The sequence below is a fragment of the Myotis myotis genome, unplaced genomic scaffold, assembly GCF_014108235.1.
Source record: "Myotis myotis isolate mMyoMyo1 unplaced genomic scaffold, mMyoMyo1.p scaffold_m19_p_35, whole genome shotgun sequence".
In the NCBI taxonomy this organism is placed as follows: Eukaryota; Metazoa; Chordata; class Mammalia; order Chiroptera; family Vespertilionidae; genus Myotis; species Myotis myotis.
In genome coordinates this window covers 2,266,833-2,289,865 of record NW_023416341.1, presented here as the reverse complement: position 1 = coordinate 2,289,865, position 23,033 = coordinate 2,266,833, and the positions used below count along the sequence as shown (strand labels likewise).

General features: G+C 44.9%; 1 protein-coding gene across 1 annotated transcript; it reads left to right on the top strand.

Annotated features, from left to right (window-relative positions):
• Positions 1-2,980: 2,980 nt before the first annotated feature.
• Positions 2,981-20,632, top strand: LOC118652870 (eukaryotic translation initiation factor 3 subunit C). Its single transcript, XM_036303058.1, has 21 exons — positions 2,981-3,070; positions 3,206-3,344; positions 5,149-5,214; positions 5,305-5,494; positions 5,866-5,991; positions 6,175-6,229; positions 6,332-6,435; positions 6,784-6,911; positions 8,349-8,508; positions 8,646-8,749; positions 9,167-9,308; positions 9,728-9,853; positions 9,984-10,077; positions 10,880-11,070; positions 11,311-11,535; positions 16,941-17,304; positions 19,622-19,781; positions 19,867-19,932; positions 20,015-20,102; positions 20,204-20,366; positions 20,465-20,632. The coding sequence occupies exons 2-21, from the start codon at positions 3,244-3,246 to the stop codon at positions 20,545-20,547; spliced, it is 2,736 nt and encodes a 911-aa protein (XP_036158951.1). The 5' UTR covers positions 2,981-3,070; positions 3,206-3,243; the 3' UTR covers positions 20,548-20,632.
• Positions 20,633-23,033: the final 2,401 nt, after the last annotated feature.

The window sequence follows — 23,033 nt, the reverse complement described above, 5'->3', positions numbered from 1 at the left end:
GTTCGCCATCACTGCACTAGGCACTGACCCTGGGCCAAGCCAACCCCTGAGGAGGAAGAGATTTTAAACAAAAAATGTTCAAAGAAAATTCAGAAAAAGTAGGATGAAAGCAGAAAGAATGCCAAAATCAGCAGTCTTCTCGAGGAGCAGGTCCAGCAGGGCAAGCGTCCTACGTGCTTCTCTCGGGAACGGGCCAGTGTGGCCAGTAGCTGACTCTCTGCTGGAGGGCAAGGAACTGGAGCTCTAGCTGAGGGAAACCAGGCCCTGAAAGGCAAACACACGCCCTCCCTCCTATCTTAGCCCACGTCATAAAGGTGCTTATTGTCCTAAAAAACACACAAGAAAGCCCTGGCTGGTTTGGCTCAGTGGATAGAGCATCGGCCTGCAGACTGAAGGGTCCCCGGTTAGATTCTAGCCAAGGGCACGTGCCTGGGTTGCTGGCTCGATCCCCAGTAGGGGCATGCAGGAGGCAACCAATCAGTAATTCTCTCTCATCATTGATGGTTCTGTCTCTTTCCTCCTCCCCCTCCCTCTCTGAAATCAATAAAAAATATATATATTTTTAAAAACACACACACAAAAGAAAAACACCCATGTTCTGCTTGGCTCCAGTTATGCAGCCTAGTTACGCTTAGAAAGGAAGACATTCTCAGGTTCTCTTTACTCTGCTGCCCTCATTCGATCCATCCTACTCACAAGACCAAGTTGTGGCAACTCAAAAATCGTGAGGGTAGGGCTCTAAAAGAGCGAAGCTCTCCATGGTTTACTTGGCTGGAAGATCATGTCCGGGTTGGAAAACAGGCTAGCAATTGAACTTGAGCAAGTCATTTGACCTCTTAGGATGTCAACATCCTTTTCTCTAAAGTTGGGACAATCGTACCTGCCTCACAGGATTGTTGTAAAGATTTTGTTTTATTGATTGATTTTAGAGAGAGAAAAGAAGAGGGAGGGAAGGAGAGAGAGAGAGAGAGAAATATCAATTTTGTTGTTCCACTTATTAATGCATTCATTGGTTGATTCCTGTATGTGCCCTGACCGGCACGGGTTACACAGGTGTGCTAGCTTTGTTACTACTCACCAAGCTGTGTACTTATGATCTGTCACTTACCTATGTTACATTTTTCATAAAAGGTTTACTGAAAAAGCCTCCTTTCTGTTCAATTTAAATTTTTCATAATGACTTAGTAAAGGATTGGTAAAAAACAGAGAGTTTGATATGATTTTTCCTTTGCAAGTGATCAGGGTCTTGAGAGTAACGGGAAATCACTGTAAAATCAGTAGCTTAGCTTTAGTATGAATTTGCATTTCTTCATGTTTAGTGATGGCGATCTTTGTCTCACTCATCCTGCCTTACCCTTTACTTCTGGCTCCCTTGGCAATGTCAGTGTGTTTCATTTCTGTTTTAGGAGGTGAGGAGGATGATTTCAGAATCAAGTGGATCTTTAGGGAGAGAGGGAGGGAGGAAAGGAGAGGAAGGAAGCGGGGGAGGAGAAAGAGGGAGGGAGGAATGGGAACAGGGTTTACAGGCCAGGATGTATATAAAGGCCCTGCCATATTCTAGCCCCAATATACCAGCCATTGACTATGCCCTGAGTTTTCCTGTCCCCAGGATTTTGTTCATACTGTTTTCTCAACCTCAAGTTGCCCCCATCTTTCCCCTCAACCTGCTAATCCCCACTTTTCCTTCAGCGGGGCATTGTGGCTCCAGTGCTGAACACAGGCCCAGACAGCAGCAAATGCTGAATGAATGAAACCACCTTTAAAAAATGTAAAACAGTCTCTGTGCTGCTAAAACCCCTGCTGGTGGTTTCTCCAACCCACCTGGATTTTAAATCCATAGGCGTACAAGGACCTGTATGATCTAGAATTGTCTACTTCTGTACTATTAATGTCTTGCTCACTTTGCTGATAGCACACAGGCCGCCTCTTTTATTTCTCGGACCTGGCCCAGCTCCTTCCTGCTTGAGGGCCTTCACACTTGCGGCTCCCCTTGGCTGGGAGCTGAGAACGTTCTTTCCCTAGATGACCTTCTGTATGGCTCCCTCCTTCCTATCATGTGCATCTCAGCTGAACTGTCACCTTTTCAGAGGTCCTGACCTTCCTAATCAAAAGAATCTTCCTAACTAATCACTCTAACCAGTCACTTTAATCTCTTTATGGTGCTATCACAATCTAAAATTATGTTTACTTGTTAATTGACCAGTCCACTATAATATAAATTCCTTGTGAAATTAGGGTCCCTTTCTGTTTTGTTCACTGCTGCATCCAGTGCCTAGGACACTGCTGGTTCATAACAAATGCTCAGTAAACAAGTATTTGTGCAATTACTTACTACATGTTTATTTTGTACAAGGCACTGTCCTAAATGCTTCATATATACTAAGGAATTTAATTCTCATAACACCCTATGAAGTCAGTGTCATTATTGTCATTTTACAGCTTGGGTAGACTGAAGCATAGAGAGGTTAGGAAATTTGCCTAACTTCAAACATTAACAAGTGACCAAGCTGGTATTTGAATTCAAAGTCTGACCGACGAAGTTTGCTCTAGTTCCAAAACACAGCAGCTCATCAGCATCACGTGCACTTTTTTAAAAAATATTTTTTATTGATTTCAGAGAGAGGGAGAGGGAGAAACCTCAGTGATGAAAGAGAACCATTGATCCGATGCCTCCTGCACGCCCCCTACTGTGCCCTGACCAGAATCGAACCGCGATCTCCGGGTTTATCATAGGCTGACGCTCAACCACTGAGCCACGCCGGCCGGGTACTTGCACGTTTTTAAAAAGTAAACTCTTGGCCCTGAGACCCTGATTCCACAGGTGAGGCGTGAGGCTCGAAATCTGTGAGTGATAAAGGATGACAACGCGCCGCCCGATCAGGGCATGTAGAGGTGCCGTACTTCCTTCCCAGGGCGCATCGGGCCTGTCCCCGCCCCTGTGCGGCGCGAAGGCCGTTGGGAGTTGTAGTTGCCGGGTATCGTTTGCCGGCGTCCCGGAAGTGACGTCAGTGCCGCCTTCTTTCCTCTCCGCGTTTCCGCTGTTTCGCGGTGTGACTCGCAGGCCCAGCCGGTAGGTATTTCTTGGTCCGCGTGTTTCAAGAAGGAGGGCCCGGGTCGGGGTACGCGCAGGGGCGGTGCTGGGTGGCGGCCGGGAGGCGGCGGCTCGGGCCCCTGCTCGCGGCGCGTCACTCCGGCTCTCCCGCAGGTCCGGCCGCGCCCGCCGCAGCCCTCAGCGCCGTCGCCATGTCGCGGTTTTTTACCACCGGTTCGGACAGCGAGTCCGAGTCGTCCCTGTCCGGGGAGGAGCTCGTCACCAAACCTGTCGGGGGCAACTACGGCAAACAGTGAGTGGCAGGGCTGGCGTCGTGTGCCCACTCGGGAAGCGCGGGTTCGCGGGCGTGGGGAGGCCGTGCGGGCGGGATGGGGGAGAAAGGAGGTGGGAGCGGGAGGTTCCCTGGGAGGCGGCGAAAGCGGGTTCTGAGGATGCTGAGAGTTTAAGGCGCCGGAACGGCATTGGAGGGACAGCCTTCACGTTTAGGGCTCCGTGAGCTGGGAACCCACCGGAGACAGGGATGTCCGAGAGGTTTCCCGCCGGCCGGGCCTGTTGCATCAGCTTCCTCACTGGCCTCCTTGTCCACAGCCTTGGTGCACCCCCAGCCTCCCCTCCTCTGTTCGGCATCGGACCCCAAAAGGCACCTTGCTGTGGCTCTGAAGCCCAGCCACCTGGCGCTGCGGGCGGGGACTTAAAACACCTGTTGTATTCCTGGTGTTTACCTCCGCTTAAACGTCCTTCCCCGCCCTGCAGATTAAAATCTCTTTTCACCCTTTGTAACAGTGGCGTGGTGTTTCTCAGCTTGCTGTCACACGCCACGGCACCATCATCATTTTTGCCACATGACTGTCTACTGTTTAAAAATACATGTTGGAAGGCTCTGGTGGGAGCGCTCAGTTGGTTAGAGCCTCCTCCTGATTCACCAAGGTTGCGGATTTGATCCCAGGTCAGGTGAACCAATGAATGCATGAATAGGGGGAGCAACAAATCGATGTTTCTCTCAAGTCAATAAGAAAAACAGATAAATAGGTAGATAGATAGATATGTAGATATAGATTAGCATGGCATCTGGCACAAGGATGATGTGGGGGGAGGGGGTTTGGGGGAAATTAGTAAGATAGAAGAGAGAGACTGATAGCTGAATGCTGTCTGTGGTCTGTTTTCTCATTACTAAAGAGAAATATGGGTTGCCCGGCCCGTGTGGTCTGGTGGTTGAGCATGGACCTGTGAACCACGAGATCACAGTTCGATTCCGGCCCAGGGCACATGCCTGGGTTGGGGCTCGATCCCCAGTGGGGGCTGTGCAGGAGGCAGCCGATCAATGATTTTCTCTCATCAGTGTTTCTATCTCCCTCTCCCTTCCTCTCTGAAATCAATTTAAAAATTTAAGAAAAGAAAAATACTGGCAGTGGAGGTGTTAAAGCCACTGAGACTTTCTTTGTCCTTGGCCTCTGACACTCTGGGACACATTGTTTTCTAGGACCTAGTTCAGGTACCACCTCCCTGAACACTTGCCCATTCATTCTAGCTACAGTGCCCCTTTCTCAGCTTCTTTCAGTACTTCTTAGTGCCTGTCTTCACATAGTGAGTTTTGTGGCATAGTACACAAGCACCGTTGTTTACTTTTGAGAGGATGGAGATCTGTGTGTGCTCCACAACATTTGGCAAAAGGCCTTACTTGAAGTAGGCTTAAAAGATTGAGTCTTGCCGAGACCGGTTTGGCTCAGTGGATAGAGCGTCAGCCTGCGGACTGAAAGGTCCCGGGTTCGATTCCGGTCGGGGGCATGTACCTGGGTTGCGGGCATATCCCCAGTGGGGGATGTGCAGGAGGCAGCTGGTCGATGTTTCTCTCTCATCGATGTTTCTAACTCTCTATCTCTCTCCCTTCTCTGTGAAAAATCAATAAAATATATTAAAAAAAAAAAAAAGATTGAGTCTTATATGAGGAGGCTATGAAGAGGAAGGATCAAGTAGGGTGAGTGTGGTACCAATGGCCTAAGTTACTCAGTTCTATCTTCCCCATCTGAGAAGAGAAGTAGGGATCACTTGGAAACACCGGAAATAGAAAGGGAGATTAACGGTCTCTGTTCCTTCAGGCCATTGTTGCTGAGTGAAGATGAAGAAGATACCAAGAGAGTGGTTCGAAGTGCCAAGGACAAGAGGTGAGGCCATGGGGAGCCTCTGGAGCAGTGACAAATTGGATGGTTGGTGATGGTGAATGTGTCCAATATGCTGTTGGTCTCGCAACCCAGGTTTGAGGAGTTGACCAACCTTATCCGGACCATCCGTAATGCCATGAAAATTCGGGATGTCACCAAGTGCCTGGAAGAATTTGAGCTCCTGGGAAAGGCGTATGGGAAGGCTAAAAGCATTGTGGACAAGGAAGGTGTCCCCCGGTTCTATATCCGCATCCTGGCTGATCTGGAGGACTATCTTAATGAGGTGTGACTCCTGTGGGTAAGGGGATCCAAAAGGGAATGTGAACCTGGGGCCTGCTTCTAACCCACTTCAGGGATCATATCCCCTCTTGGTGGTTTGCCCTATATACAGTGTTTCTCAGAACACAGGGAATAAGGGGATAGAGTGAAGAGAAGAACCTTTTTTAGTCAAGAATTTTAATTGTATTTATTTTTACATTATCTCTTACTTGTGGTTTTGTACTTTTAGTGGTGATATGTAAAAGGTCTTTTAAAAATAACAGGTGTAATAAGTAGTACGGATGGTACGCAGATAGACTAAAAAATGGTGGTAAAGCCTGAAATTTAGGAAGTACTATTTAGTCTCAGATTCCTTTCTTCTCTTCGTTCCTTTAGCTATGGGAAGATAAGGAAGGAAAGAAGAAGATGAACAAGAACAACGCCAAGGCCTTGAGCACTCTGCGCCAGAAGATCCGAAAATATAACCGAGATTTTGAGTCCCATATTACAAATTATAAGCAGGTGGGGGTGCTAGGCGCAGACTCTTTGAACTGTGGGGACAGTGACCTCATGACTGAGACAGAACATTTGCACATGGGAGATGTGACAGAAGGAGTCATGACAAAACTCAGGGTGGAGGGGTAGTGTGGTGTGGTGGTTGGTAGGCATCCTTAATTACTTTCTCATTTATTCCCCTCTTTAAAGAACCCTGAGCAGTCTGCAGATGAAGATGCTGAGAAGAATGAGGAGGATTCAGAAGGTGAGAGAGAATACCCTTATTGCAAATGGTTAGGAAGTCTAAAGTTAGTGGGTCCCTTGGCCTGGTTTCTTGGTTGTCCTTCAGCCTTGCTCTTCCCACCAGGCTCTTCAGATGGGGATGAGGACGGAGTCAGTGCTGCGGCTTTCTTGAAGAAGAAATCAGAAGCTCCTTCTGGGGAGAGTCGCAAGTTCCTCAAAAAGATGGAGGTCAGAGCCAGGGTTATATATAATGAGGGGTGATTTGCTTCCCGTGGGCCATTCTTGGGAGAAGAAAAGACTCATAGAACCCTAGGGTTAGGAGGGGTTGGTTTAGTGGAGTGTGGTTTGAGAACAGACTTCCTCTTGGATCAGAGCACTGAGTGCACTGGAATATGGAAAACTGGATTCTGGGGCAAGTCACTACTCTCTGGCCCTGGTGGTCTAATCTAGCTCTTAATATCCTGATTCCATGAAGAACCACTCTTGTTCTGTAAGCCTCTGAAACGTGTGTTACGGGAGCAGAGAGAGTCGTCAATCTCCCCATCTTGTCTCTACTGATCCTTTTTTCCCTCCAAGGATGAAGATGAGGACTCAGAAGATTCAGAAGAGGATGAAGAGTGGGACACAGGTTCAACATCTTCTGACTCAGACTCAGAGGAGGAGGAAGGGAAACAGACCGTGCTGGCCTCAAGATTCCTTAAAAAGTAAGAGAAGTGGTACCTCGCTACAGTGGGAAGAGTAGGACACCTTTAATCGTCTTGAAGGTGGTTGCTTCTTCCATGGAGTCCTTTCAGGTTGTAGGTGCCAGCTGCTCCCTTTTCACAAAGGGATCTCAGAGTCTAGTACACTAGTTGGCTAAGCTCACAAAGCTAATGTGTCCTGAGGATTGGGTTTGAAAGCTCCAGAGTCCAAATATTTAACGATGACATTATTCACTACACGTGGACTGAGTGTAAATCTCAGTTTGGCACTGATTCATTGTGCAATGCTGGACAAGTTATAGAGCATTTTCCGTCTCTGGTTTCCTCATCTGTAAAATGGGATGGTACTTAACCCTGTCTCAAGGATAGCTGCAAGAATAGAGAGGTGATATAGAGAAATGGCTTAGCCCAGTATTGAAATGGGAGCTCTTAGTGATGGTAGCTATTATTATCTTTATTTCAGAGATCTTAGTGTATACCGTAGTACTTCTTAGTATATAGCAAGCCTTCCCGAATTTTCCTGGGACAGTCATAGAATGGGAAAACTTAGTCTTTTATTTAGTGGCTGTACAACTTTGGGTAAGTTACTTAACACTCATCGATCAGCTGCTTTGTGCACTTCCCCTATTGGTGATGGAGCCCGCAACCCTGGCATGTGCCCTGACTGGAGTCGAGCCATGACCTCAGGGTTCATGAGTCGACACTCAACCACTGAGCAACACTGGGCAACACTGCTCTTTTAGTCGGCAGAACTATTGCTGCTTTTTGTGTTGGCTTTTCTGCTTTTAAAAGTTGGCATTGCCCTAACCGGTTTGGCTCAGTGGATAGAGCGTTGGCCTGCGGTCTTAAGGGTCCCAGGTTCAATTCCAGTCAAGGGCATGTACCTTGGTTGCGGGCACATACCCAGTAGGGAGTGTGCAGGAGGCAGGTGATCGATGTTTCTCTCTTATCGATGTTTCTAACTCTCTATCCCTCTCCCTTCATCTCTGTAGAAAATCAATAAAATACATTTTTAAAAAAAAAAGAAACTTAGGAAAGTCTTTTTACTAGCCACCAACTAATCAACTTAAAATTTTTTCCCAGGTCAGTGTGGACAGAGCAGTTAGTATCAGAGAACAACTATATTTCTTAGGGATTCTCTGGGAAACCTTAGAGATTAGCAGTGGGGCAACATGACAGGCTATTTCTGTGTCTGCAGCGGCCTGGTTACCTCCGCCTTATTAGAACAGGCCATATTGTTCCCTTCATAAGAGTCTCTCAGTGGGTGTAAAATGGTGACATACCTTGGAAAGTCATCCAGCAAATTCAATGCTTAGTGGTCCTTGTGGTTATGGTTAACTTCAGGTCATTCTTGTAGAGTGTAGCGTGGATGCAGGACTCTTTCCTCTGTAGTGGTAGGGAGAAGGGGACTGGTCTCTCATTTCCTGTGTCTCCCGGCAGAGCCCCAGCCACAGAGGAGGACAAGAAGGCTGCTGAGAAGAAACGGGAGGACAAAGCCAAGAAGAAGCACGATAGGAAATCTAAGCGCTTGGATGAGGAGGAGGAGGACAATGAAGGCGGGGAGTGGGAAAGGGTCCGAGGTGGAGTGCCCCTCGTTAAGGTGAGAATTTTAGAATTAAAATGAGTTGGGAAACAGTTTGGAAGAGCATACAGGCCCGGTCTGATTGGGTTGGGAGAAAAGTTAAGGCAGGAACGAATTCCTGTTGGCTTGCACATGACAGGATCTGTGTTGCCTAGGAGAAACCAAAAATGTTTGCCAAGGGCACTGAGATCACCCATGCTGTTGTCATCAAGAAACTGAATGAGATTCTGCAGGCACGCGGCAAGAAAGGAACTGATCGGTGAGATTCGTGGATCCGGGTTGTGGGACTACAGGGTGGAGGTTGAGCCTGTTTTGGGAAGATATGTGTGTATGGCTCCATAGAAGGAATGGTCTTCATAAACCATCCCAGTCCATTTTCTGCTGTTTACTCTCCCTTTGACCTTAAGTCAATCACTTGTCCTCTTAGGACTGTTCCCATCTATAAAATGGGAATAATGCTCACCTTCTTTAGTCACTCAGTGACTAAAGAGGATGATAGCTTGTTAGCATCAGTGCTGTTTCTGTTTGAAATTTATAAAGGAGAAGCAAGTATATAGGAGTGAGGATGGGGGTATTGGGAATGAGGCTGCCTTACTTGTGCAAAGGAAGCATGCTGTATGACAGGATGAGATTTTTGACTTGTCTTTGATGCCTCACCATGTTCTGGATCCTCTAGTGCATCCCAGATTGAACTGCTACAGCTGCTGGTTCAGATCGCTTCTGAAAACAATCTTGGGGAGGGTGTCGCCATTAAGATCAAGTTCAATATCATCGCCTCTCTCTATGACTACAACCCCAACCTGGCTACATACATGAAGGTGAGGGCAATAAAGAGGAGCATTCCAAGGCTGAGCTGGTGGGTTAGGGGAAGGTGCCTAGTGTCTTAAAACTCAAGGGCTGTGGCCCTAGCTGCTTTGGCTCAGTGGATAGAGCGTCAGCCTGTGGACTAAACGGTCCCGGGTTCAATTCCAGGTAAGGGCACATGCCTGGGTTGCAGGCTCGATCCCCGGTGGGGGGCATGCAGGAGGCAGCCAATCAATGATTCTCATCTTTCATGTTTCTCTCTCTCTCCCTCTCACTTCCTCTCTGAAATCAATAAAAATATATTTTAAAACCTCAAGGTCTGTGGAAACAGTCTTAGTAGTTGAAGGCTCTGTGTGTTCTGGTGAAGGGGCTTTTGGGAGGCACCTCCTCATTCCCCCTGCACACCTCTGACTGCCATCTGATCTCTTGGCAGCCTGAGATGTGGCAGAAGTGCCTGGATTGCATCAATGAGCTGATGGACATCCTGTTTGCAAACCCTAACATCTTTGTTGGAGAGAACATTCTGGAAGAGAGTGAGAACCTGCATAATGTTGACCAGGTAAAGAGAGGAATTGGCAGGCTAATTGGAGATGTGTATGTTGTCTGCTTTGAGAAAGCTTGATGGAAATAACGATTAAGTTTGGACTGAGGTATGGGCTGGTTGGTTTACTACTCCTTTATCTTTTCAGCCACTGCGTGTCCGTGGCTGTATCCTAACTCTGGTGGAACGGATGGATGAAGAATTTACCAAAATAATGCAAAATACTGACCCTCACTCCCAAGGTGAGCCTGAGCAAGCATGGACATCAGTGAGAGGAAATGTGCAAGGACTAAAACTAAGGATTATACTAAACGAGCATTTGGAAAGCCAGTTTTTTCCCCAGAGCATTCACTCTGGAGGGCCTGAGATACTGGGTCACTCTCCCATAAGTTCTGATTCAATGGGGCTGAGTGGGGCCTCAGATTTGCATTTCTAACATGTTTCCAGGTGGTGCTGTTGGTCTGGGAACCACACTTTGGGAATCATTGGGGTACGGCCTCTGCCCATTTGGCTTGTTTAGCTTGGATCAGGGACATTGGGGTGGGGAAAATACAGGACATTTCCAGAGTAAAATGTGAATGCCCACATGTACCCACTGAGTCAAGGGTGTCGCAGTGAACAAGGCAGCTATATGCCTTCATGTTCATTGAGTTCACATTCAGTGCTGGGGGACAGCAGTAAACCTTTGTTTTTCCCCAAATAAACAAATGAGGTAATTTTAGATGATATAAACTCGGAATTAGAAATTCAAATTGGGACCTGTGCTAGAGCCTCGAAGAGTAGCAGCTTTAGATAATGGTTGAACAGAGCATCCTTAGGTAGAGGCCATTTGAGGTGAGATCGGAATGAGGAGGAGGGGGAGTTAATCAGGGGAGGAAATAGCAGAAAACACCTAACAGGAGGAACAGAAAGTGAGCGTGGTGTGTGCCAGGACAGGATCTGATGGGTGCAGAAAACATACATAGGCAACTGGATTGGTCAGGGACAGGTGACTGAGAAAGCCTGGGTGCCTGGCTGAGCTGGGGATGGTGCTCTCCCTGCCAGAGTATGTGGAGCACCTGAAGGATGAGGCGCAGGTGTGTGCCATCATTGAGCGTGTGCAACACTACCTGGAAGAGAAGGGGACCACTGAGGAGATCTGTCGTGTCTACTTGAGGCGCATTCTCCACACCTACTACAAGTTTGATTACAAGGCCCATCAACGGCAGCTTACCCTCCCTGAGGGCTCCTCAAAGGTGAGTGCTTGGCCAAGTGTCGGGAGAGGGATACGTCAGTCTGTCGTACATATCTGTCAGGAGTTGGTGGCAAACCTTCCTTCCCTGGGAGCTTCCTGAAGTGGAACTTCCTAGGGTGAGGCTGGGTGGAGTCTCATATTTGGTTGCTAATGCCGAAGCCATTTAGAGCCACTGTCTTTGTTGGTACCTACCCTTCCCCTCACCAACCAATAACATCACCCCCGCTCCCCTGCCCCCCAGTCTGACCAAGATCAGGCAGAAAATGAGGGCGAGGACTCAGCTCTGCTGATGGAGAGACTTTGCAAGTACATCTATGCCAAAGACCGCACAGACCGAATTCGCACGTGCGCCATCCTCTGCCATATCTACCATCATGCCCTGCACTCCCGCTGGTACCAGGCCCGTGACCTCATGCTTATGAGCCACCTACAAGACAACATTCAGCACGCAGACCCTCCAGTACAGGTAGGATGAGGAGACGCTCTGGCTTTAGTGGCAAAGGGAAGACCAGGCCAGGTCCCTATTGGAACAGAGTGGCTCAATCAAATTAGTCACTTTGGCTGATTCAGATGTAAGTAAACCTTTGGTCTTTCCCAATTGCCAGCATTCTTTGATCCTCCTGCATATTAACATTTTATTGTACTGGTCCAACAGCATTAGAGTCCTGTGGGATAGAGATTTGGGTTCAACTAACATTTATTATTCCTATAATGTGTCTACTTCGGAACATTAGGTGATCATCTTGTTTAAAAAGGTGAAAAGAACTCTTTAAGAAGTTGTCAAACCAATTGGAAGACAGGGATCCAAATGTAGTGTGATGTGTTGGGACACAACAGTGGAGCAACTAAATAATTTTGTGTGTGGCTGCATTGTGAGGATAGTTGAAGCTGTGTCTTTAAATGTGTGCTTAATATAATTAATATTCATGTGGTGAACATTTGGTGAACCTTTCTGATGGTGGTTTTTAAATAGCACTTTCATTCTTTTTTTTTTTTTAATTTTTTTTTATATGTATTTTATTGAGTTTTTACAGAGAGGAAGGGAGAGAGATAGAGAGTTAGAAACATCAATGAGAGAGAAACATTGATCAGCCGCCTCCTGCACATCTCCTACTGGGGATGTGCCCGCAACCCAGGTACATGCCCTTGACCGGAATCGAACCTGGGACCTTTCAGTCCGCAGGCCAACGCTCTATCCACTGAGCCAAACCGGTTTCGGCTCATTTGTTCTTTTTTACTCTTTTTCTTTCTTTTTCTTTTCAATTACAATTTACTTTTATATTAGTTTCAGGTGTACAAAGTGTTTCCCCTGATAATTCTGGTGCCACCTGGCATCATACATAGTTGTTAAAATATTATTGATTATATGTCCTCTACTGTATTTTACATCTTATGACTATTTTGTAACTGCCAATCTGTATTTATCAATCCCTTCACCTTTTCACCTAGTTCCCCAATCCCTCTCCCCTCTGGCGATCATCCATCTTCTCTGTATCTATGTACCTGTTTCTGATTGGTTGGTTGGTTGGTTGGTTGGTTTATATTGTTCTTTAGATTCTACTTATAAGTGAAATCACATGGTATTTGTCTTTCTCTGACTGATTTTACTTCACTTAATACTTTCTAGGCCCATCCATACTATCACAAATGGTAAAGTTTTCTTTTTTGTGTCAGAGTAATATTTCATTGTGTAAATGTACCACAGCTTTTTATCTGCTTGTCTATTGATGGACACTTGGACTGCTTTCATAGCTTGGCTTTTGTAAATAAGACTGCAGTGAACATAGGGGTGCATATATTCTCTTGAAGTAGTGTTTTGGGTTTCTTTGGATATATTCTCAGAAGTGGAGTCACTGGATCATAAGGAAGTTCCATTTTAAATTTTTTGAGGAACCTCCATACTGTTTTCCATAGTGGCTGCGCCAGTCTGCATTCTCACCGGCAGTGCACTGGGTTTCCCTTTTTCCAGATCCTCTCCCACACTTGTTGATTTACTGATGGTATCCATTCTGACAGTTATGAGGTGATATCTCATTGTGGTTTTAATTTGCATTTCTCTGATGATTAGGAATGTTGAGCATCTTTTCGTGTCTATTGGCCATCTGGTTGTCCTGTTTGGAGAAGTGTCTATTCAGGTCCTTTGCCCACTTTTAAATTGGATTGTTTTTTTGATGTTGAGTTGTATGAGTTCTTATAAATTTTGGATATTAATCCCTTATTAGATGTATCACTGGTGAATATGCTCTCACATTCATTGACTTTTCATTTAGTTGATGGTTTTCTTTGCTGTGCAAAAACTTTTTAATTTGATGTAGTCCCATTTGTTTATTTAGTCTTTTGTTTCCCTTGCCCAAGAAGATATATCAGAAAAAATATTACTAAGAGAAATGTCCAAGATTTTGTTGCCTATATTTTCTTATAGGATTTTTATAGTTTCAGGTCTTACATGTAAGTCTTTAACCCATTTTTAGTTTATTCTTGTGTATGGTGTAAGAAGGTGGTGCAGTTTCATTTTTTTGCACGTATCTGTACAACAACATTTATTGAATAGACTCTTTAGCCCCATTGTATATCCTTGCCTCTTTTGTTGAATATTAATTGGCTACAAAGGTGTGGGTTTATTTCTGGACTCGCTATTCCATTGATCTATGTCTGTTTTTATGCCAGAACCATACTGTTTTGATTACAAGTTCTTGATCTCTTTTTGTCTGGATAGATTGCTGGTATATTTCCAGTTTGTGAGTGAAGCTTCTGTGAACATTAATGTACAAATCTTTTTGTGGATATATGTTTTCTCTTGGGTAATACTTAAGAGTAAAATTGCTGCATCATAGTGTAGGTGTATGTTTAGTTTTATTAGAAACTGAGGTGGTTGGTTATGTCATTTCATATTTCTACCAGTAATGTGTGAGTGTTCCTTGTTACTGTCTTATATTGTAGGTCTTTTTTAATTTTAGCCATATTGGTGGTTGTGTAATGGAATCCCATGGTGTTCATTTGTATTTCCAAAAAAACTCTTGAAATTGATTATTTTTTTGTTGATTTATCCTTTATCTGTCTTCTTTCATGAAATGTCTGGTCGACTTTTGCTTACTGTTTTTGTTTGTTTGTTAATCCTCACCCGAGGATATTGATTTTCAAAGAGAGTGGAAGGGAAGGGGAGAGAAACATTGATGCGAGACACATCGATGGGTTGCCCCCTCACCCCCACATGCCCTGAGTATCCAGCCTGCAACGGAGGTATGTGCCCTTGACCGGAATTGAACACTCGGCCCTTCAGTCCACAAGCTAACGCTGTGACCACTGACCCAAACCGGCCAGAGCAACTTTTGCCTATTGCTTTTAAAGATTGGATTGTTTGTCTTTTTATTATTGAGTTGTAGGAATTCTTTATATATCCTAGATGCCAGTTCTTTATCAGGTCAAAGTTTTCCAAATAATCTTCCATTTTGTGCTTTGCCTATTCATTTTCTTAACCATTCCTTTTGGTGTAGTTTTTTTGTTTATGGTTATTTTCTGGGTCCTAGTGACAGAAACCTTTGCCTACTTGTAATTCATGAAGATATTCTTCTCTCTCTCTCTCTCTCTTTTTTAAGTTCTTACGGTTTTAGCTTTCACATTTAAATCTGTGATTTTTGCGTATGGTGTGAAGTCAGGGTCAGAGAAGGTCTATCCCCATTGTATTGCTTTGGTGCCTTTGTGGAATACTACTTGACCCTTTAAGTGTGAGTGTATTTCTGGGCTCTCTATTCTGGTCCATTCATTCATGTTTTTGTCTGTCTTTATGTCATTATAATACTGTCTTGATTGCTGTGCCTTTAGAGTAACTCTCAAAGTCAGTGAGAAGAGCCCGCCAACTTTTTTTTTTTTGCAGTGATTTGGATATTTTGTGATCTTTGCATTTCCACATAAATTTTAGAGTCAGCTTGTCAGTTTCTACAAAAACATCTGCTGGGATTTTATCAAATCTATAAAATAATTTTAGGAAAATTCACATGTTAAGTAAACATTGAACCTTTCAGTCTTACATGTTATCTCTTCATTTATTTTCTTCAGTTTCTCTCTGCAATGTTGGAAGTATTAGACATCTTTTTAAAAAATTTTCCTGAATATCATGTGATATCTGATGCTTTTGTAAATGTAATTTTTTTAAAAAAAATCATTTTTCAATTGTTAACTTCCAGTGTATCCTACCCTTTTGCTAAATTCACTTAGCTCTAGTACAGTCATGCGCTTCTTAATGAGGGGAATACGTTCTAGGAAATGCATTGTTAGGTATAATGTTAGCTGTAGTATTTTGGTCAATATCCTTTCTCAGATTGATCCAAGTTCAATGAGAATTTTTGTCAAAACAGATATTGAATTTTGTCAAAAGCTTTTTCTGCATCTATTGAAATGATACACAGTTAATTTCTCCCTTGTTCTGTTCATTTGGTGAATAACCATGATTTTAGATTTTTATAGAAGCCTTCATTCCTGGAATATATCCTACTTGGTCAAGATTTATTATCTCTTTTAAATGTTGCTAGATTCTGTTTACTAATAATTTTTAAGGTTCTTTGCATCTGTTTATGACTGATACTGACCTCTGTGTATTTGCTGTTATTAATACTTAGTCTTTCCTCCCTTAAAAAGTCTGTGTTGCTTACAATCTTTCCTTAATTAGTGGCAAGTCCATTTTTCAGTTGCCGAGGTCAGAAACTTTGGCATCATCCATGATTCTTGTTTTTCTCTCACATACATCTGCTTCCCCAGCCATTTCTGTTCAAAATCCTTATCTGACCACTTATCACACTCAATGTTACCCTCTGGTCTAAGCCACCATCATCTTGGTCTCTCTCTACTTCTGACCTTCAGGCTCTTCTCTTTTTTTTTTTTTTTTTTTTAATATATTTTATTGATTTTATACAGAGAGAAAGGGAGAGAGATAGAGAGTTAGAAACATCGATGGGAGAGAAACATCGATCAGCTGCCTCCTGCACATCTCCTACTGGGGATGTGCCCGCAACCCAGGTACATGCCCTTGACCGGAATCGAACCTGGGACCTTTCAGTCCGCAGGCCGACGCTCTATCCACTGAGCCAAACCGGTTTCGGCCAGGCTCTTCTTTAAAAAGAAGCAATCAAACAAAAAAACTATTGGGATGTTTTTTTTACATATGTCCCTTTTTTCCCCCCATTGACCACTTCTAGCCCACCCCCGAAGGCTATTCTTAATACAGTAGCCAAAGTAGCCATATTAAATTACGTCAGATTATATCACTTACTCGCTCAAAACCTTCCCATGGCTTTCCATCTTAAAATCCTTAACCTGGCTTACATGGCTGTGCTTGCTCATCCTCTGGTTTATGATCACATCTTTCTTATCAGCCGTGGCCATTTCATATTCCTGTTCCTCAAGTACACCTGGCACAACTCTTGCACATGGCCTTTGGCTTTGCTTTTTCTTTTTTCTACAATGCTTTTCTCCCAGTTACCTGCAGGACTTGCTCCCTCTTTTTCTATTGTATTTATTTAAACATTCCCATCAAGATGTGGCCTTCCCTAGTTATCCTGTATAAAATGGTGAGCTCCCACCACTACCACCACCACATAAACTCCCTTAATTTCCTCCTCTGCTTTATTTTCCTCCTTAGCACGAGTCCCACCTGTATATTGTGGTTCTTCTTCTTCCACACCCTATCCCTAAAATGGAAGCTCTGTGGTGGAGCAGGGACTTGTCTGTTTTGTTCTCAGTCCCATCCTATTGCCTGCTGCTCACCACATCAGTATATCATTTGTTGAGTATTTGTATATTTGTTGAATGAATGAACAACTTGGAATGACTTGCCCCATCACTGTCACCTCTGAGTGCATCATCCTTTGCTCCCAGATCCTGTACAACCGCACCATGGTGCAGCTGGGCATCTGTGCCTTCCGCCAGGGCCTGACCAAGGATGCCCACAATGCCCTGCTGGACATCCAGTCAAGTGGCCGGGCCAAGGAGCTCCTGGGTCAGGGTCTGCTGCTGCGCAGCCTCCAGGAGCGCAACCAGGAGCAGGAAAAGGTGGAGCGGCGCCGGCAGGTGCCCTTCCACCTGCACATCAACCTGGAGCTGCTGGAGTGTGTGTATCTGGTGTCTGCCATGCTCCTGGAGATCCCCTACATGGCCGCCCATGAAAGTGATGCCCGCCGACGCATGATCAGCAAGCAGTTCCATCACCAGCTGCGGGTGGGCGAGCGACAGCCCCTGTTGGGTGAGTATGAGGCTCTGTAGTGGGACAAACTTCACTTCTTTGTTCCTTTATTACTTTTTTTTTTAAAGTGTTTTTATTTATTTCAGAGAGAGAAAGGGAGAGGGAGAGATGGAAACATCACTGATGAGAGAGAATTATTGGTCGGCTGCCTTCTGCACACTCCTTACTGGGGATCAAGCCCACAACCTGGGCATGTGCCCTGACCGGGTATTGTACCGTGACCTGCAGACCAACCAGGTTGTTCGTTGATTACTTTTAATAAAAGGATTGAGAGAAGCTAAAGGGAATAATTTGATTCTATTTGATTTAATGATATCTTCATAGAGAACCTTAAGGCATCCTTTTTACTTAATAGTTTCTCTAATCTCTCACCATAGGATACATTGTTCTGTCTTACAAATTAAGCTCCCTGCTTTCTGTTATTCTCTCATTTCAGTCTGCTTGTCAGCCTTGCCTTTCTATAGAATTTATGCTGCTATACACCCCCACACCTTTAGAGGTTCTTCATTGCCTACAGAGTAAAGCTCTCTCTCCATAGTCACTAAGTAAAACTCATGACCTGTTTCCAGTGGCATTTCTTACTTAATATAAATTTACATTTTATAGTACTTTTTTCCTGCCTGGCACTGTAAAAATAATTTATTCTTTATTACTAATAACTCTGTAATGTAGATACTATTATTACCCCCTTTTTCTTGATTCAGAAAATTGAGGCACGGAAGTTAAGTGACTTGCCTAACTTTAACATAGCTGATGTGTGCCTCTCTAACCTTTATTCCTCTTTTTCCCCTTCATGCGCATTATTTTTTAGCCAACCAACTAGACCCTTGGCATTCCAGAATCTAACATTGGCCCCTCTGATCACTTCTGAAAGATTTGATCCATCAATCCCAGCAGTTGAGTGAGTTGTGATTTCACTGGGAAAGGAATTTGAATTGTGCCCTTCCAGTGGGGATGAAGGACTTGGCAAGTGAGTCAGGCTTACTGTACACGGCCGCATCCCTTTATAGATTTGTCCTCTGCTGGCTGTGTGTGTGGTCCTGTTGAAGTGCAGGTGCCCCTTAGGCAGATTTTGTTTGGCTTATGTGGTGATACTTGCTTTAATTGGAAATTTCCAGTGAAAGCCTGTGTTTCCAGCATCTCTTAGTGCTCTCTAGTTCACCGCAGTTCCTACCATTCTGTGTCAGTGCCTGCAGTGGAGCCAGAAGCCAGTTTCTAGTTCAGCTCTACACTACTGCTTGGATTGTAGAGAAATATCCTTTGAACCTCTAACCTTGCCTGATTTTCAGACGTGATCAAATGGAAGCTAACACCAAAGGGTTGTGTGTCTTTCCTTATACTTAGCCCTGTTCATACATTTCTACCTGGGCCTAAGCCGTGAGCATGCTTAAGCTTGTTGTCCCGTTTTAGGTTTCGCCCCGCTCATGGTTCCCTTCACCTGCCCTCCATTTCCAGTCTTGGAGCCCTTATACTTTACTGTCTGCCCTGAATTCCAGCTCCTCTTTTTGCCATATCTATCTTCCTGGCTTATTTCTCACAACTGTATTTTGGGGGCCAAAGTCCATCAGCATATCAAACCCATGATTTATCAAAATTTAAATTTAAAGTGAGGCTAAATTTTTTTTTTATTATTATTGATTTTTTGTAGAGAGGAAGGAAGAGGGATAGGGAGTTAGAAACATCAATGAGAGAGAAACATCGATCAGCTGCCTCCTGCACACTCCTTACTGGGGACGTGCCCGCAACCAAGGTACATGCCCTTGACCGGAATCGAACCTGGGACCCTTCAGTCTGCAGGCCGATGCTCTATTCACTGAGCCAAACCAGTTAGGGCGAGGCTAAATTTTTTTAAGAAAAGGAGTGAGCCACTTTAAAGAAAAATAAACTGATAACAGTGTGATATATAGTAGATATGGCACAAATCATGAAGGTGGTATAAGAAGGAAGGAAGTTGGATAACTACCATTCCAGTTGAGATGTTAATTTTTTTAGGTCAAGGGTCCTTATAAGAATCTGATGAAAACTATGGACCCTTTTTCTAGAATAATATACATAAGGATACCCAAAGCAATTTGTCAACGTTTTCAAGGAGGTCACTGGTTCCCTAAGCACATCATGGACTGATTTAGTCTAAATCTAAATCAATCTATTCTGATAGTAAAGGACTTGTACAATCACATGGCTGTTCAGGGGAGAGATGGGAAGGTCTCCAGGCTGGTTGTTGGCTCTCCCAGCCTGTGATCCTCCTTGAGCAGTGCTTGGGGCCAGAACCCTGGTGCCGGTTTTCCTAGTCCCTGCCTCATTCCCCACCTTTCAGGCCCCCCTGAATCAATGAGGGAACATGTGGTCGCTGCCTCCAAGGCTATGAAGATGGGTGACTGGAAGACCTGCCACAGCTTTATAATCAATGAGAAGATGAATGGCAAAGTGTGGGACCTTTTCCCTGAGGCTGACAAAGTCCGAACCATGCTGGTTAGGTGAGCCGAGGAGGGGAAATGTGGTGAGTGGGGAATAAAAGACTGGTTGGTCTCCTTCCCTGAAGATCTGTTCTTTATCCCATAGGAAGATCCAGGAAGAGTCACTACGGACCTACCTCTTCACCTACAGCAGTGTCTATGACTCCATCAGGTAGGATAAGCCTTGAGGAAGCAGAGCGGCCCCAGCTTTGTGGTCCCAGGTCCTAGTTGCTCCCTGTCTTCTTTCTCCCCAGCATGGAGACACTGTCTGACATGTTTGAGCTGGACCTACCCACTGTACACTCCATCATTAGCAAAATGATCATTAATGAGGAGTTGATGGTAAGGGCCAGGGGTGGTAAATGGGCAGGTGAGTCACGGGGAGTTGGGAGTGGAAGGGACTGATCTGTGTCCTGTCCCTATCTCTGGCTCATTCCCATCAGGCCTCCTTGGACCAGCCAACACAGACAGTGGTGATGCACCGCACGGAGCCCACTGCCCAACAGAACCTGGCTCTGCAGCTGGCGGAAAAGCTGGGCAGCCTGGTGGAAAATAATGAGCGGGTGTTTGACCACAAGCAGGGTACCTATGGTGGCTACTTCCGAGGTGAGTGGTTCCATCCCCTCTGCTCTCCCAGCGTCCTGACTCCCTTCCTGTCTCTCCGCTGGCATTCACTCCCTCCCCTTCCCGTCTCCCTCCTGCAGACCAGAAGGATGGCTACCGCAAAAACGAAGGCTACATGCGCCGGGGTGGCTACCGCCAGCAGCAGTCTCAGACAGCCTACTGACCACTTCTGCCCCCGTGGCTAGACCACTCAACAACCTTTAAGTCCTAAACCACATCCCAGTCATTAAAGGTCTATTTAAACTTGTTATAGTTCCTGTTTGTCTGCATGTCGCCACAGAGGTGTTTAGGCAGTTCATTATGCTAGTTTTATTTCTTAGCTTCTACCATATGACAGGCACAAGGCAGAAATAACTTGTACATATCTCTGACTTCAAAGAGCTTGCTGCTCTTTTGCATTTAACAAAAAATTGTAGCAACGTGGTAAGTTATAACAGGTGTGAAGGAAAGATGGTGGATATTTGAGCAGGATATGACTGTGGGGCATAAATATCAGAAAACAAAATGGAGTGGGCTGTAGTGATGGCTCGTCCTTGCGGGTGGATGGGTGGTGGTGCACCATCAGGAAAAGGAGAGTTTGCCTAAACCTGTGTGAAGTGTGGTCCTTGGACCAGGGTGGGCCCGCAATTAGTCTGTGACACAACAGGCACCACAGTTAAGCATAGGCACTGAGAAACTTCGCCATTATCATGACGGTGAAGCATGTGATTGTTTACCTCATTTGTGCACTGTTTTCAAAAGTATTGATGTACAGTAAATTGGGAGCTTTTTAAAAAAGAATACACCACCATATTTGAGAAGCACTGATGTAGGCAAAGGAGTGAGAGCAAGTGCAAAGGACAGTGTGGTTTTTATTAAAGTGTATGTGTAGAGGACAAAGACTGGAAATGCTTTGGACTTTCGGAAACAAAATTCACAAATGGATTCAGTTTTAAGAATGGTCGTGGAGCAGCATTGTAAAATATGAAGTTGGAGGCAGAGAGCCAATCAGAAAGTAAAAAGCATCTAAAGCCAGGATGGTTAGGATCAGAGGTGAGGGATTGAAGAGGGATATAGGTAACAAGCTGGACTTTCTGGCCAGTTGAACCTGAGAGTAGTAGGAGTTTCTTGACTTGAGAATGACAGATTCTCTTTATGGGATATATAGGTGATAGAGCCGTTATCAAGAAGTAGTTGGAATATTCTTTGTGTTTAGGAACACAAGAACAACAGGATGCAGGGTGGGCTGATACGTTGAATTTGAGGTATTGGGGGCATAAGCAAGGCAGCTGGAAATGAGTTTGGTATGCATATTAATTAGGCTGTAAGCTGTGCTGCTATAACAAAGGGACTCCACAGTATTGATGCAAACAAAATAGAGTTGTCTCTTAAACAACATGGGTTTAAACTGGGCTGTCCACTTATACACAGATACCAAGGGACAACTTAAGTTTTGGGGCAGGGTGTCAGAAGTTACAGATTTTCAACTGCATGGAAACTTGGCGCCCCTAACTCCCATATTGTTCGAGGGTCACTGTCATTTACTTCTCATGTGACAGTCCAGGGATCAGGGAGTGGTCCAGGCTTAGGGTTAAGCAACTGTTAAACAAGATCATCTAGGGATTCAGGGTTCCACGTCTTACTGCTCCACCAACCCCTCCCCCTCTCCCCCTCCCCCGGGTGGTGGTTCTCATCTACATGGTTAAAGCTGGCTTACCAGCCCCACATCCTTGTTCAAGTCCATAGGAAAGGAAAGAGGAAGCAGAGGGCCTGGAAACTGCACTCTTATAATCGGCTAGAACTTAGTCTCATATACTTGCTACCCTGTGGGGATCACTAAAATGCCTCTAGCTGAATAGTTGTGTGTTCATTTAAACTTGGGGTGTATTCATTTAAACTTGGGGAGATTATAAATAAAAGAGAGTAGACACGGGGGACAATTAGTCTATCACAGAATGGAGAAAACAAAAGATTTTGAAGTGAGTGGTTTGTAAGTGGTTGTCAAAAGTATGGTAGTGGGTCCTGGCCAGTGTGGTTCAGTGGTTGAGTGTTGACCCTTGAACCAGGAGGTCACAGTTTGACTCCTGGTCAGAGCACATGCCTGGGTTGTGGGCTTGATCCCCAGTAGAGGGCGTGCAGGAGTCAGCTGACCAATGATTCTCATCATTGATATTGTGCTTTCTTTCTCTACTCCTCTCCTTTCATCTCTGAAATAAATAAAAATGTTTAGAAATTAAAAAAGAAAAGTTAGGCCGAAACCGGTTTGGCTCAGTGGATAGAGCGTCGGCCTGCGGACTGAAAGGTCCCAGGTTCGATTCCGGTCAAGGGCATGTACCTGGGTTGCGGGCACATCCCCAGTGGGAGATGTGCAGGAGGCAGCTGATCGATGTTTCTCTCTCATCGATGTTTCTAACTCTCTATCTCTCTCCCTTCCTCTCTGTAAAAAATCAATAAAATATATTAAAAAAAAAAAAAAAGAAAAGTTAGTCTCTCTAGGCTATCTATCCATGTCTCTCTCACATCGAAGTTCCTCTTCTCTGATGTTATGTGAGCCCCTGTCTCAGTTCTGATGCTCTGCTGGGCCCAGCGTGAGGTTTAGCCACTGTGGAAAACAATATGGCAGTTTTTCAAAAAGTTAAACTTCCCTTCCCCTCTAAAAATCAGTGGGAA

What these genes read in the sequence shown, in the direction of transcription:
- LOC118652870 (XM_036303058.1), top strand. Translation starts at nt 3,244, where the DNA reads ATGTCGCGGTTTTTTACCACCGGTTCGGACAGCGAGTCCGAGTCGTCC. An exon ending in AGTTCCTCAAAAAGATGGAG is followed by an intron (nt 6,436 to 6,783) that starts GTCAGAGCCAGG and finishes TTTCCCTCCAAG; the next exon opens with GATGAAGATGAGGACTCAGA. An exon ending in AGTGTCTATGACTCCATCAG is followed by an intron (nt 19,933 to 20,014) that starts GTAGGATAAGCC and finishes CTTTCTCCCCAG; the next exon opens with CATGGAGACACTGTCTGACA.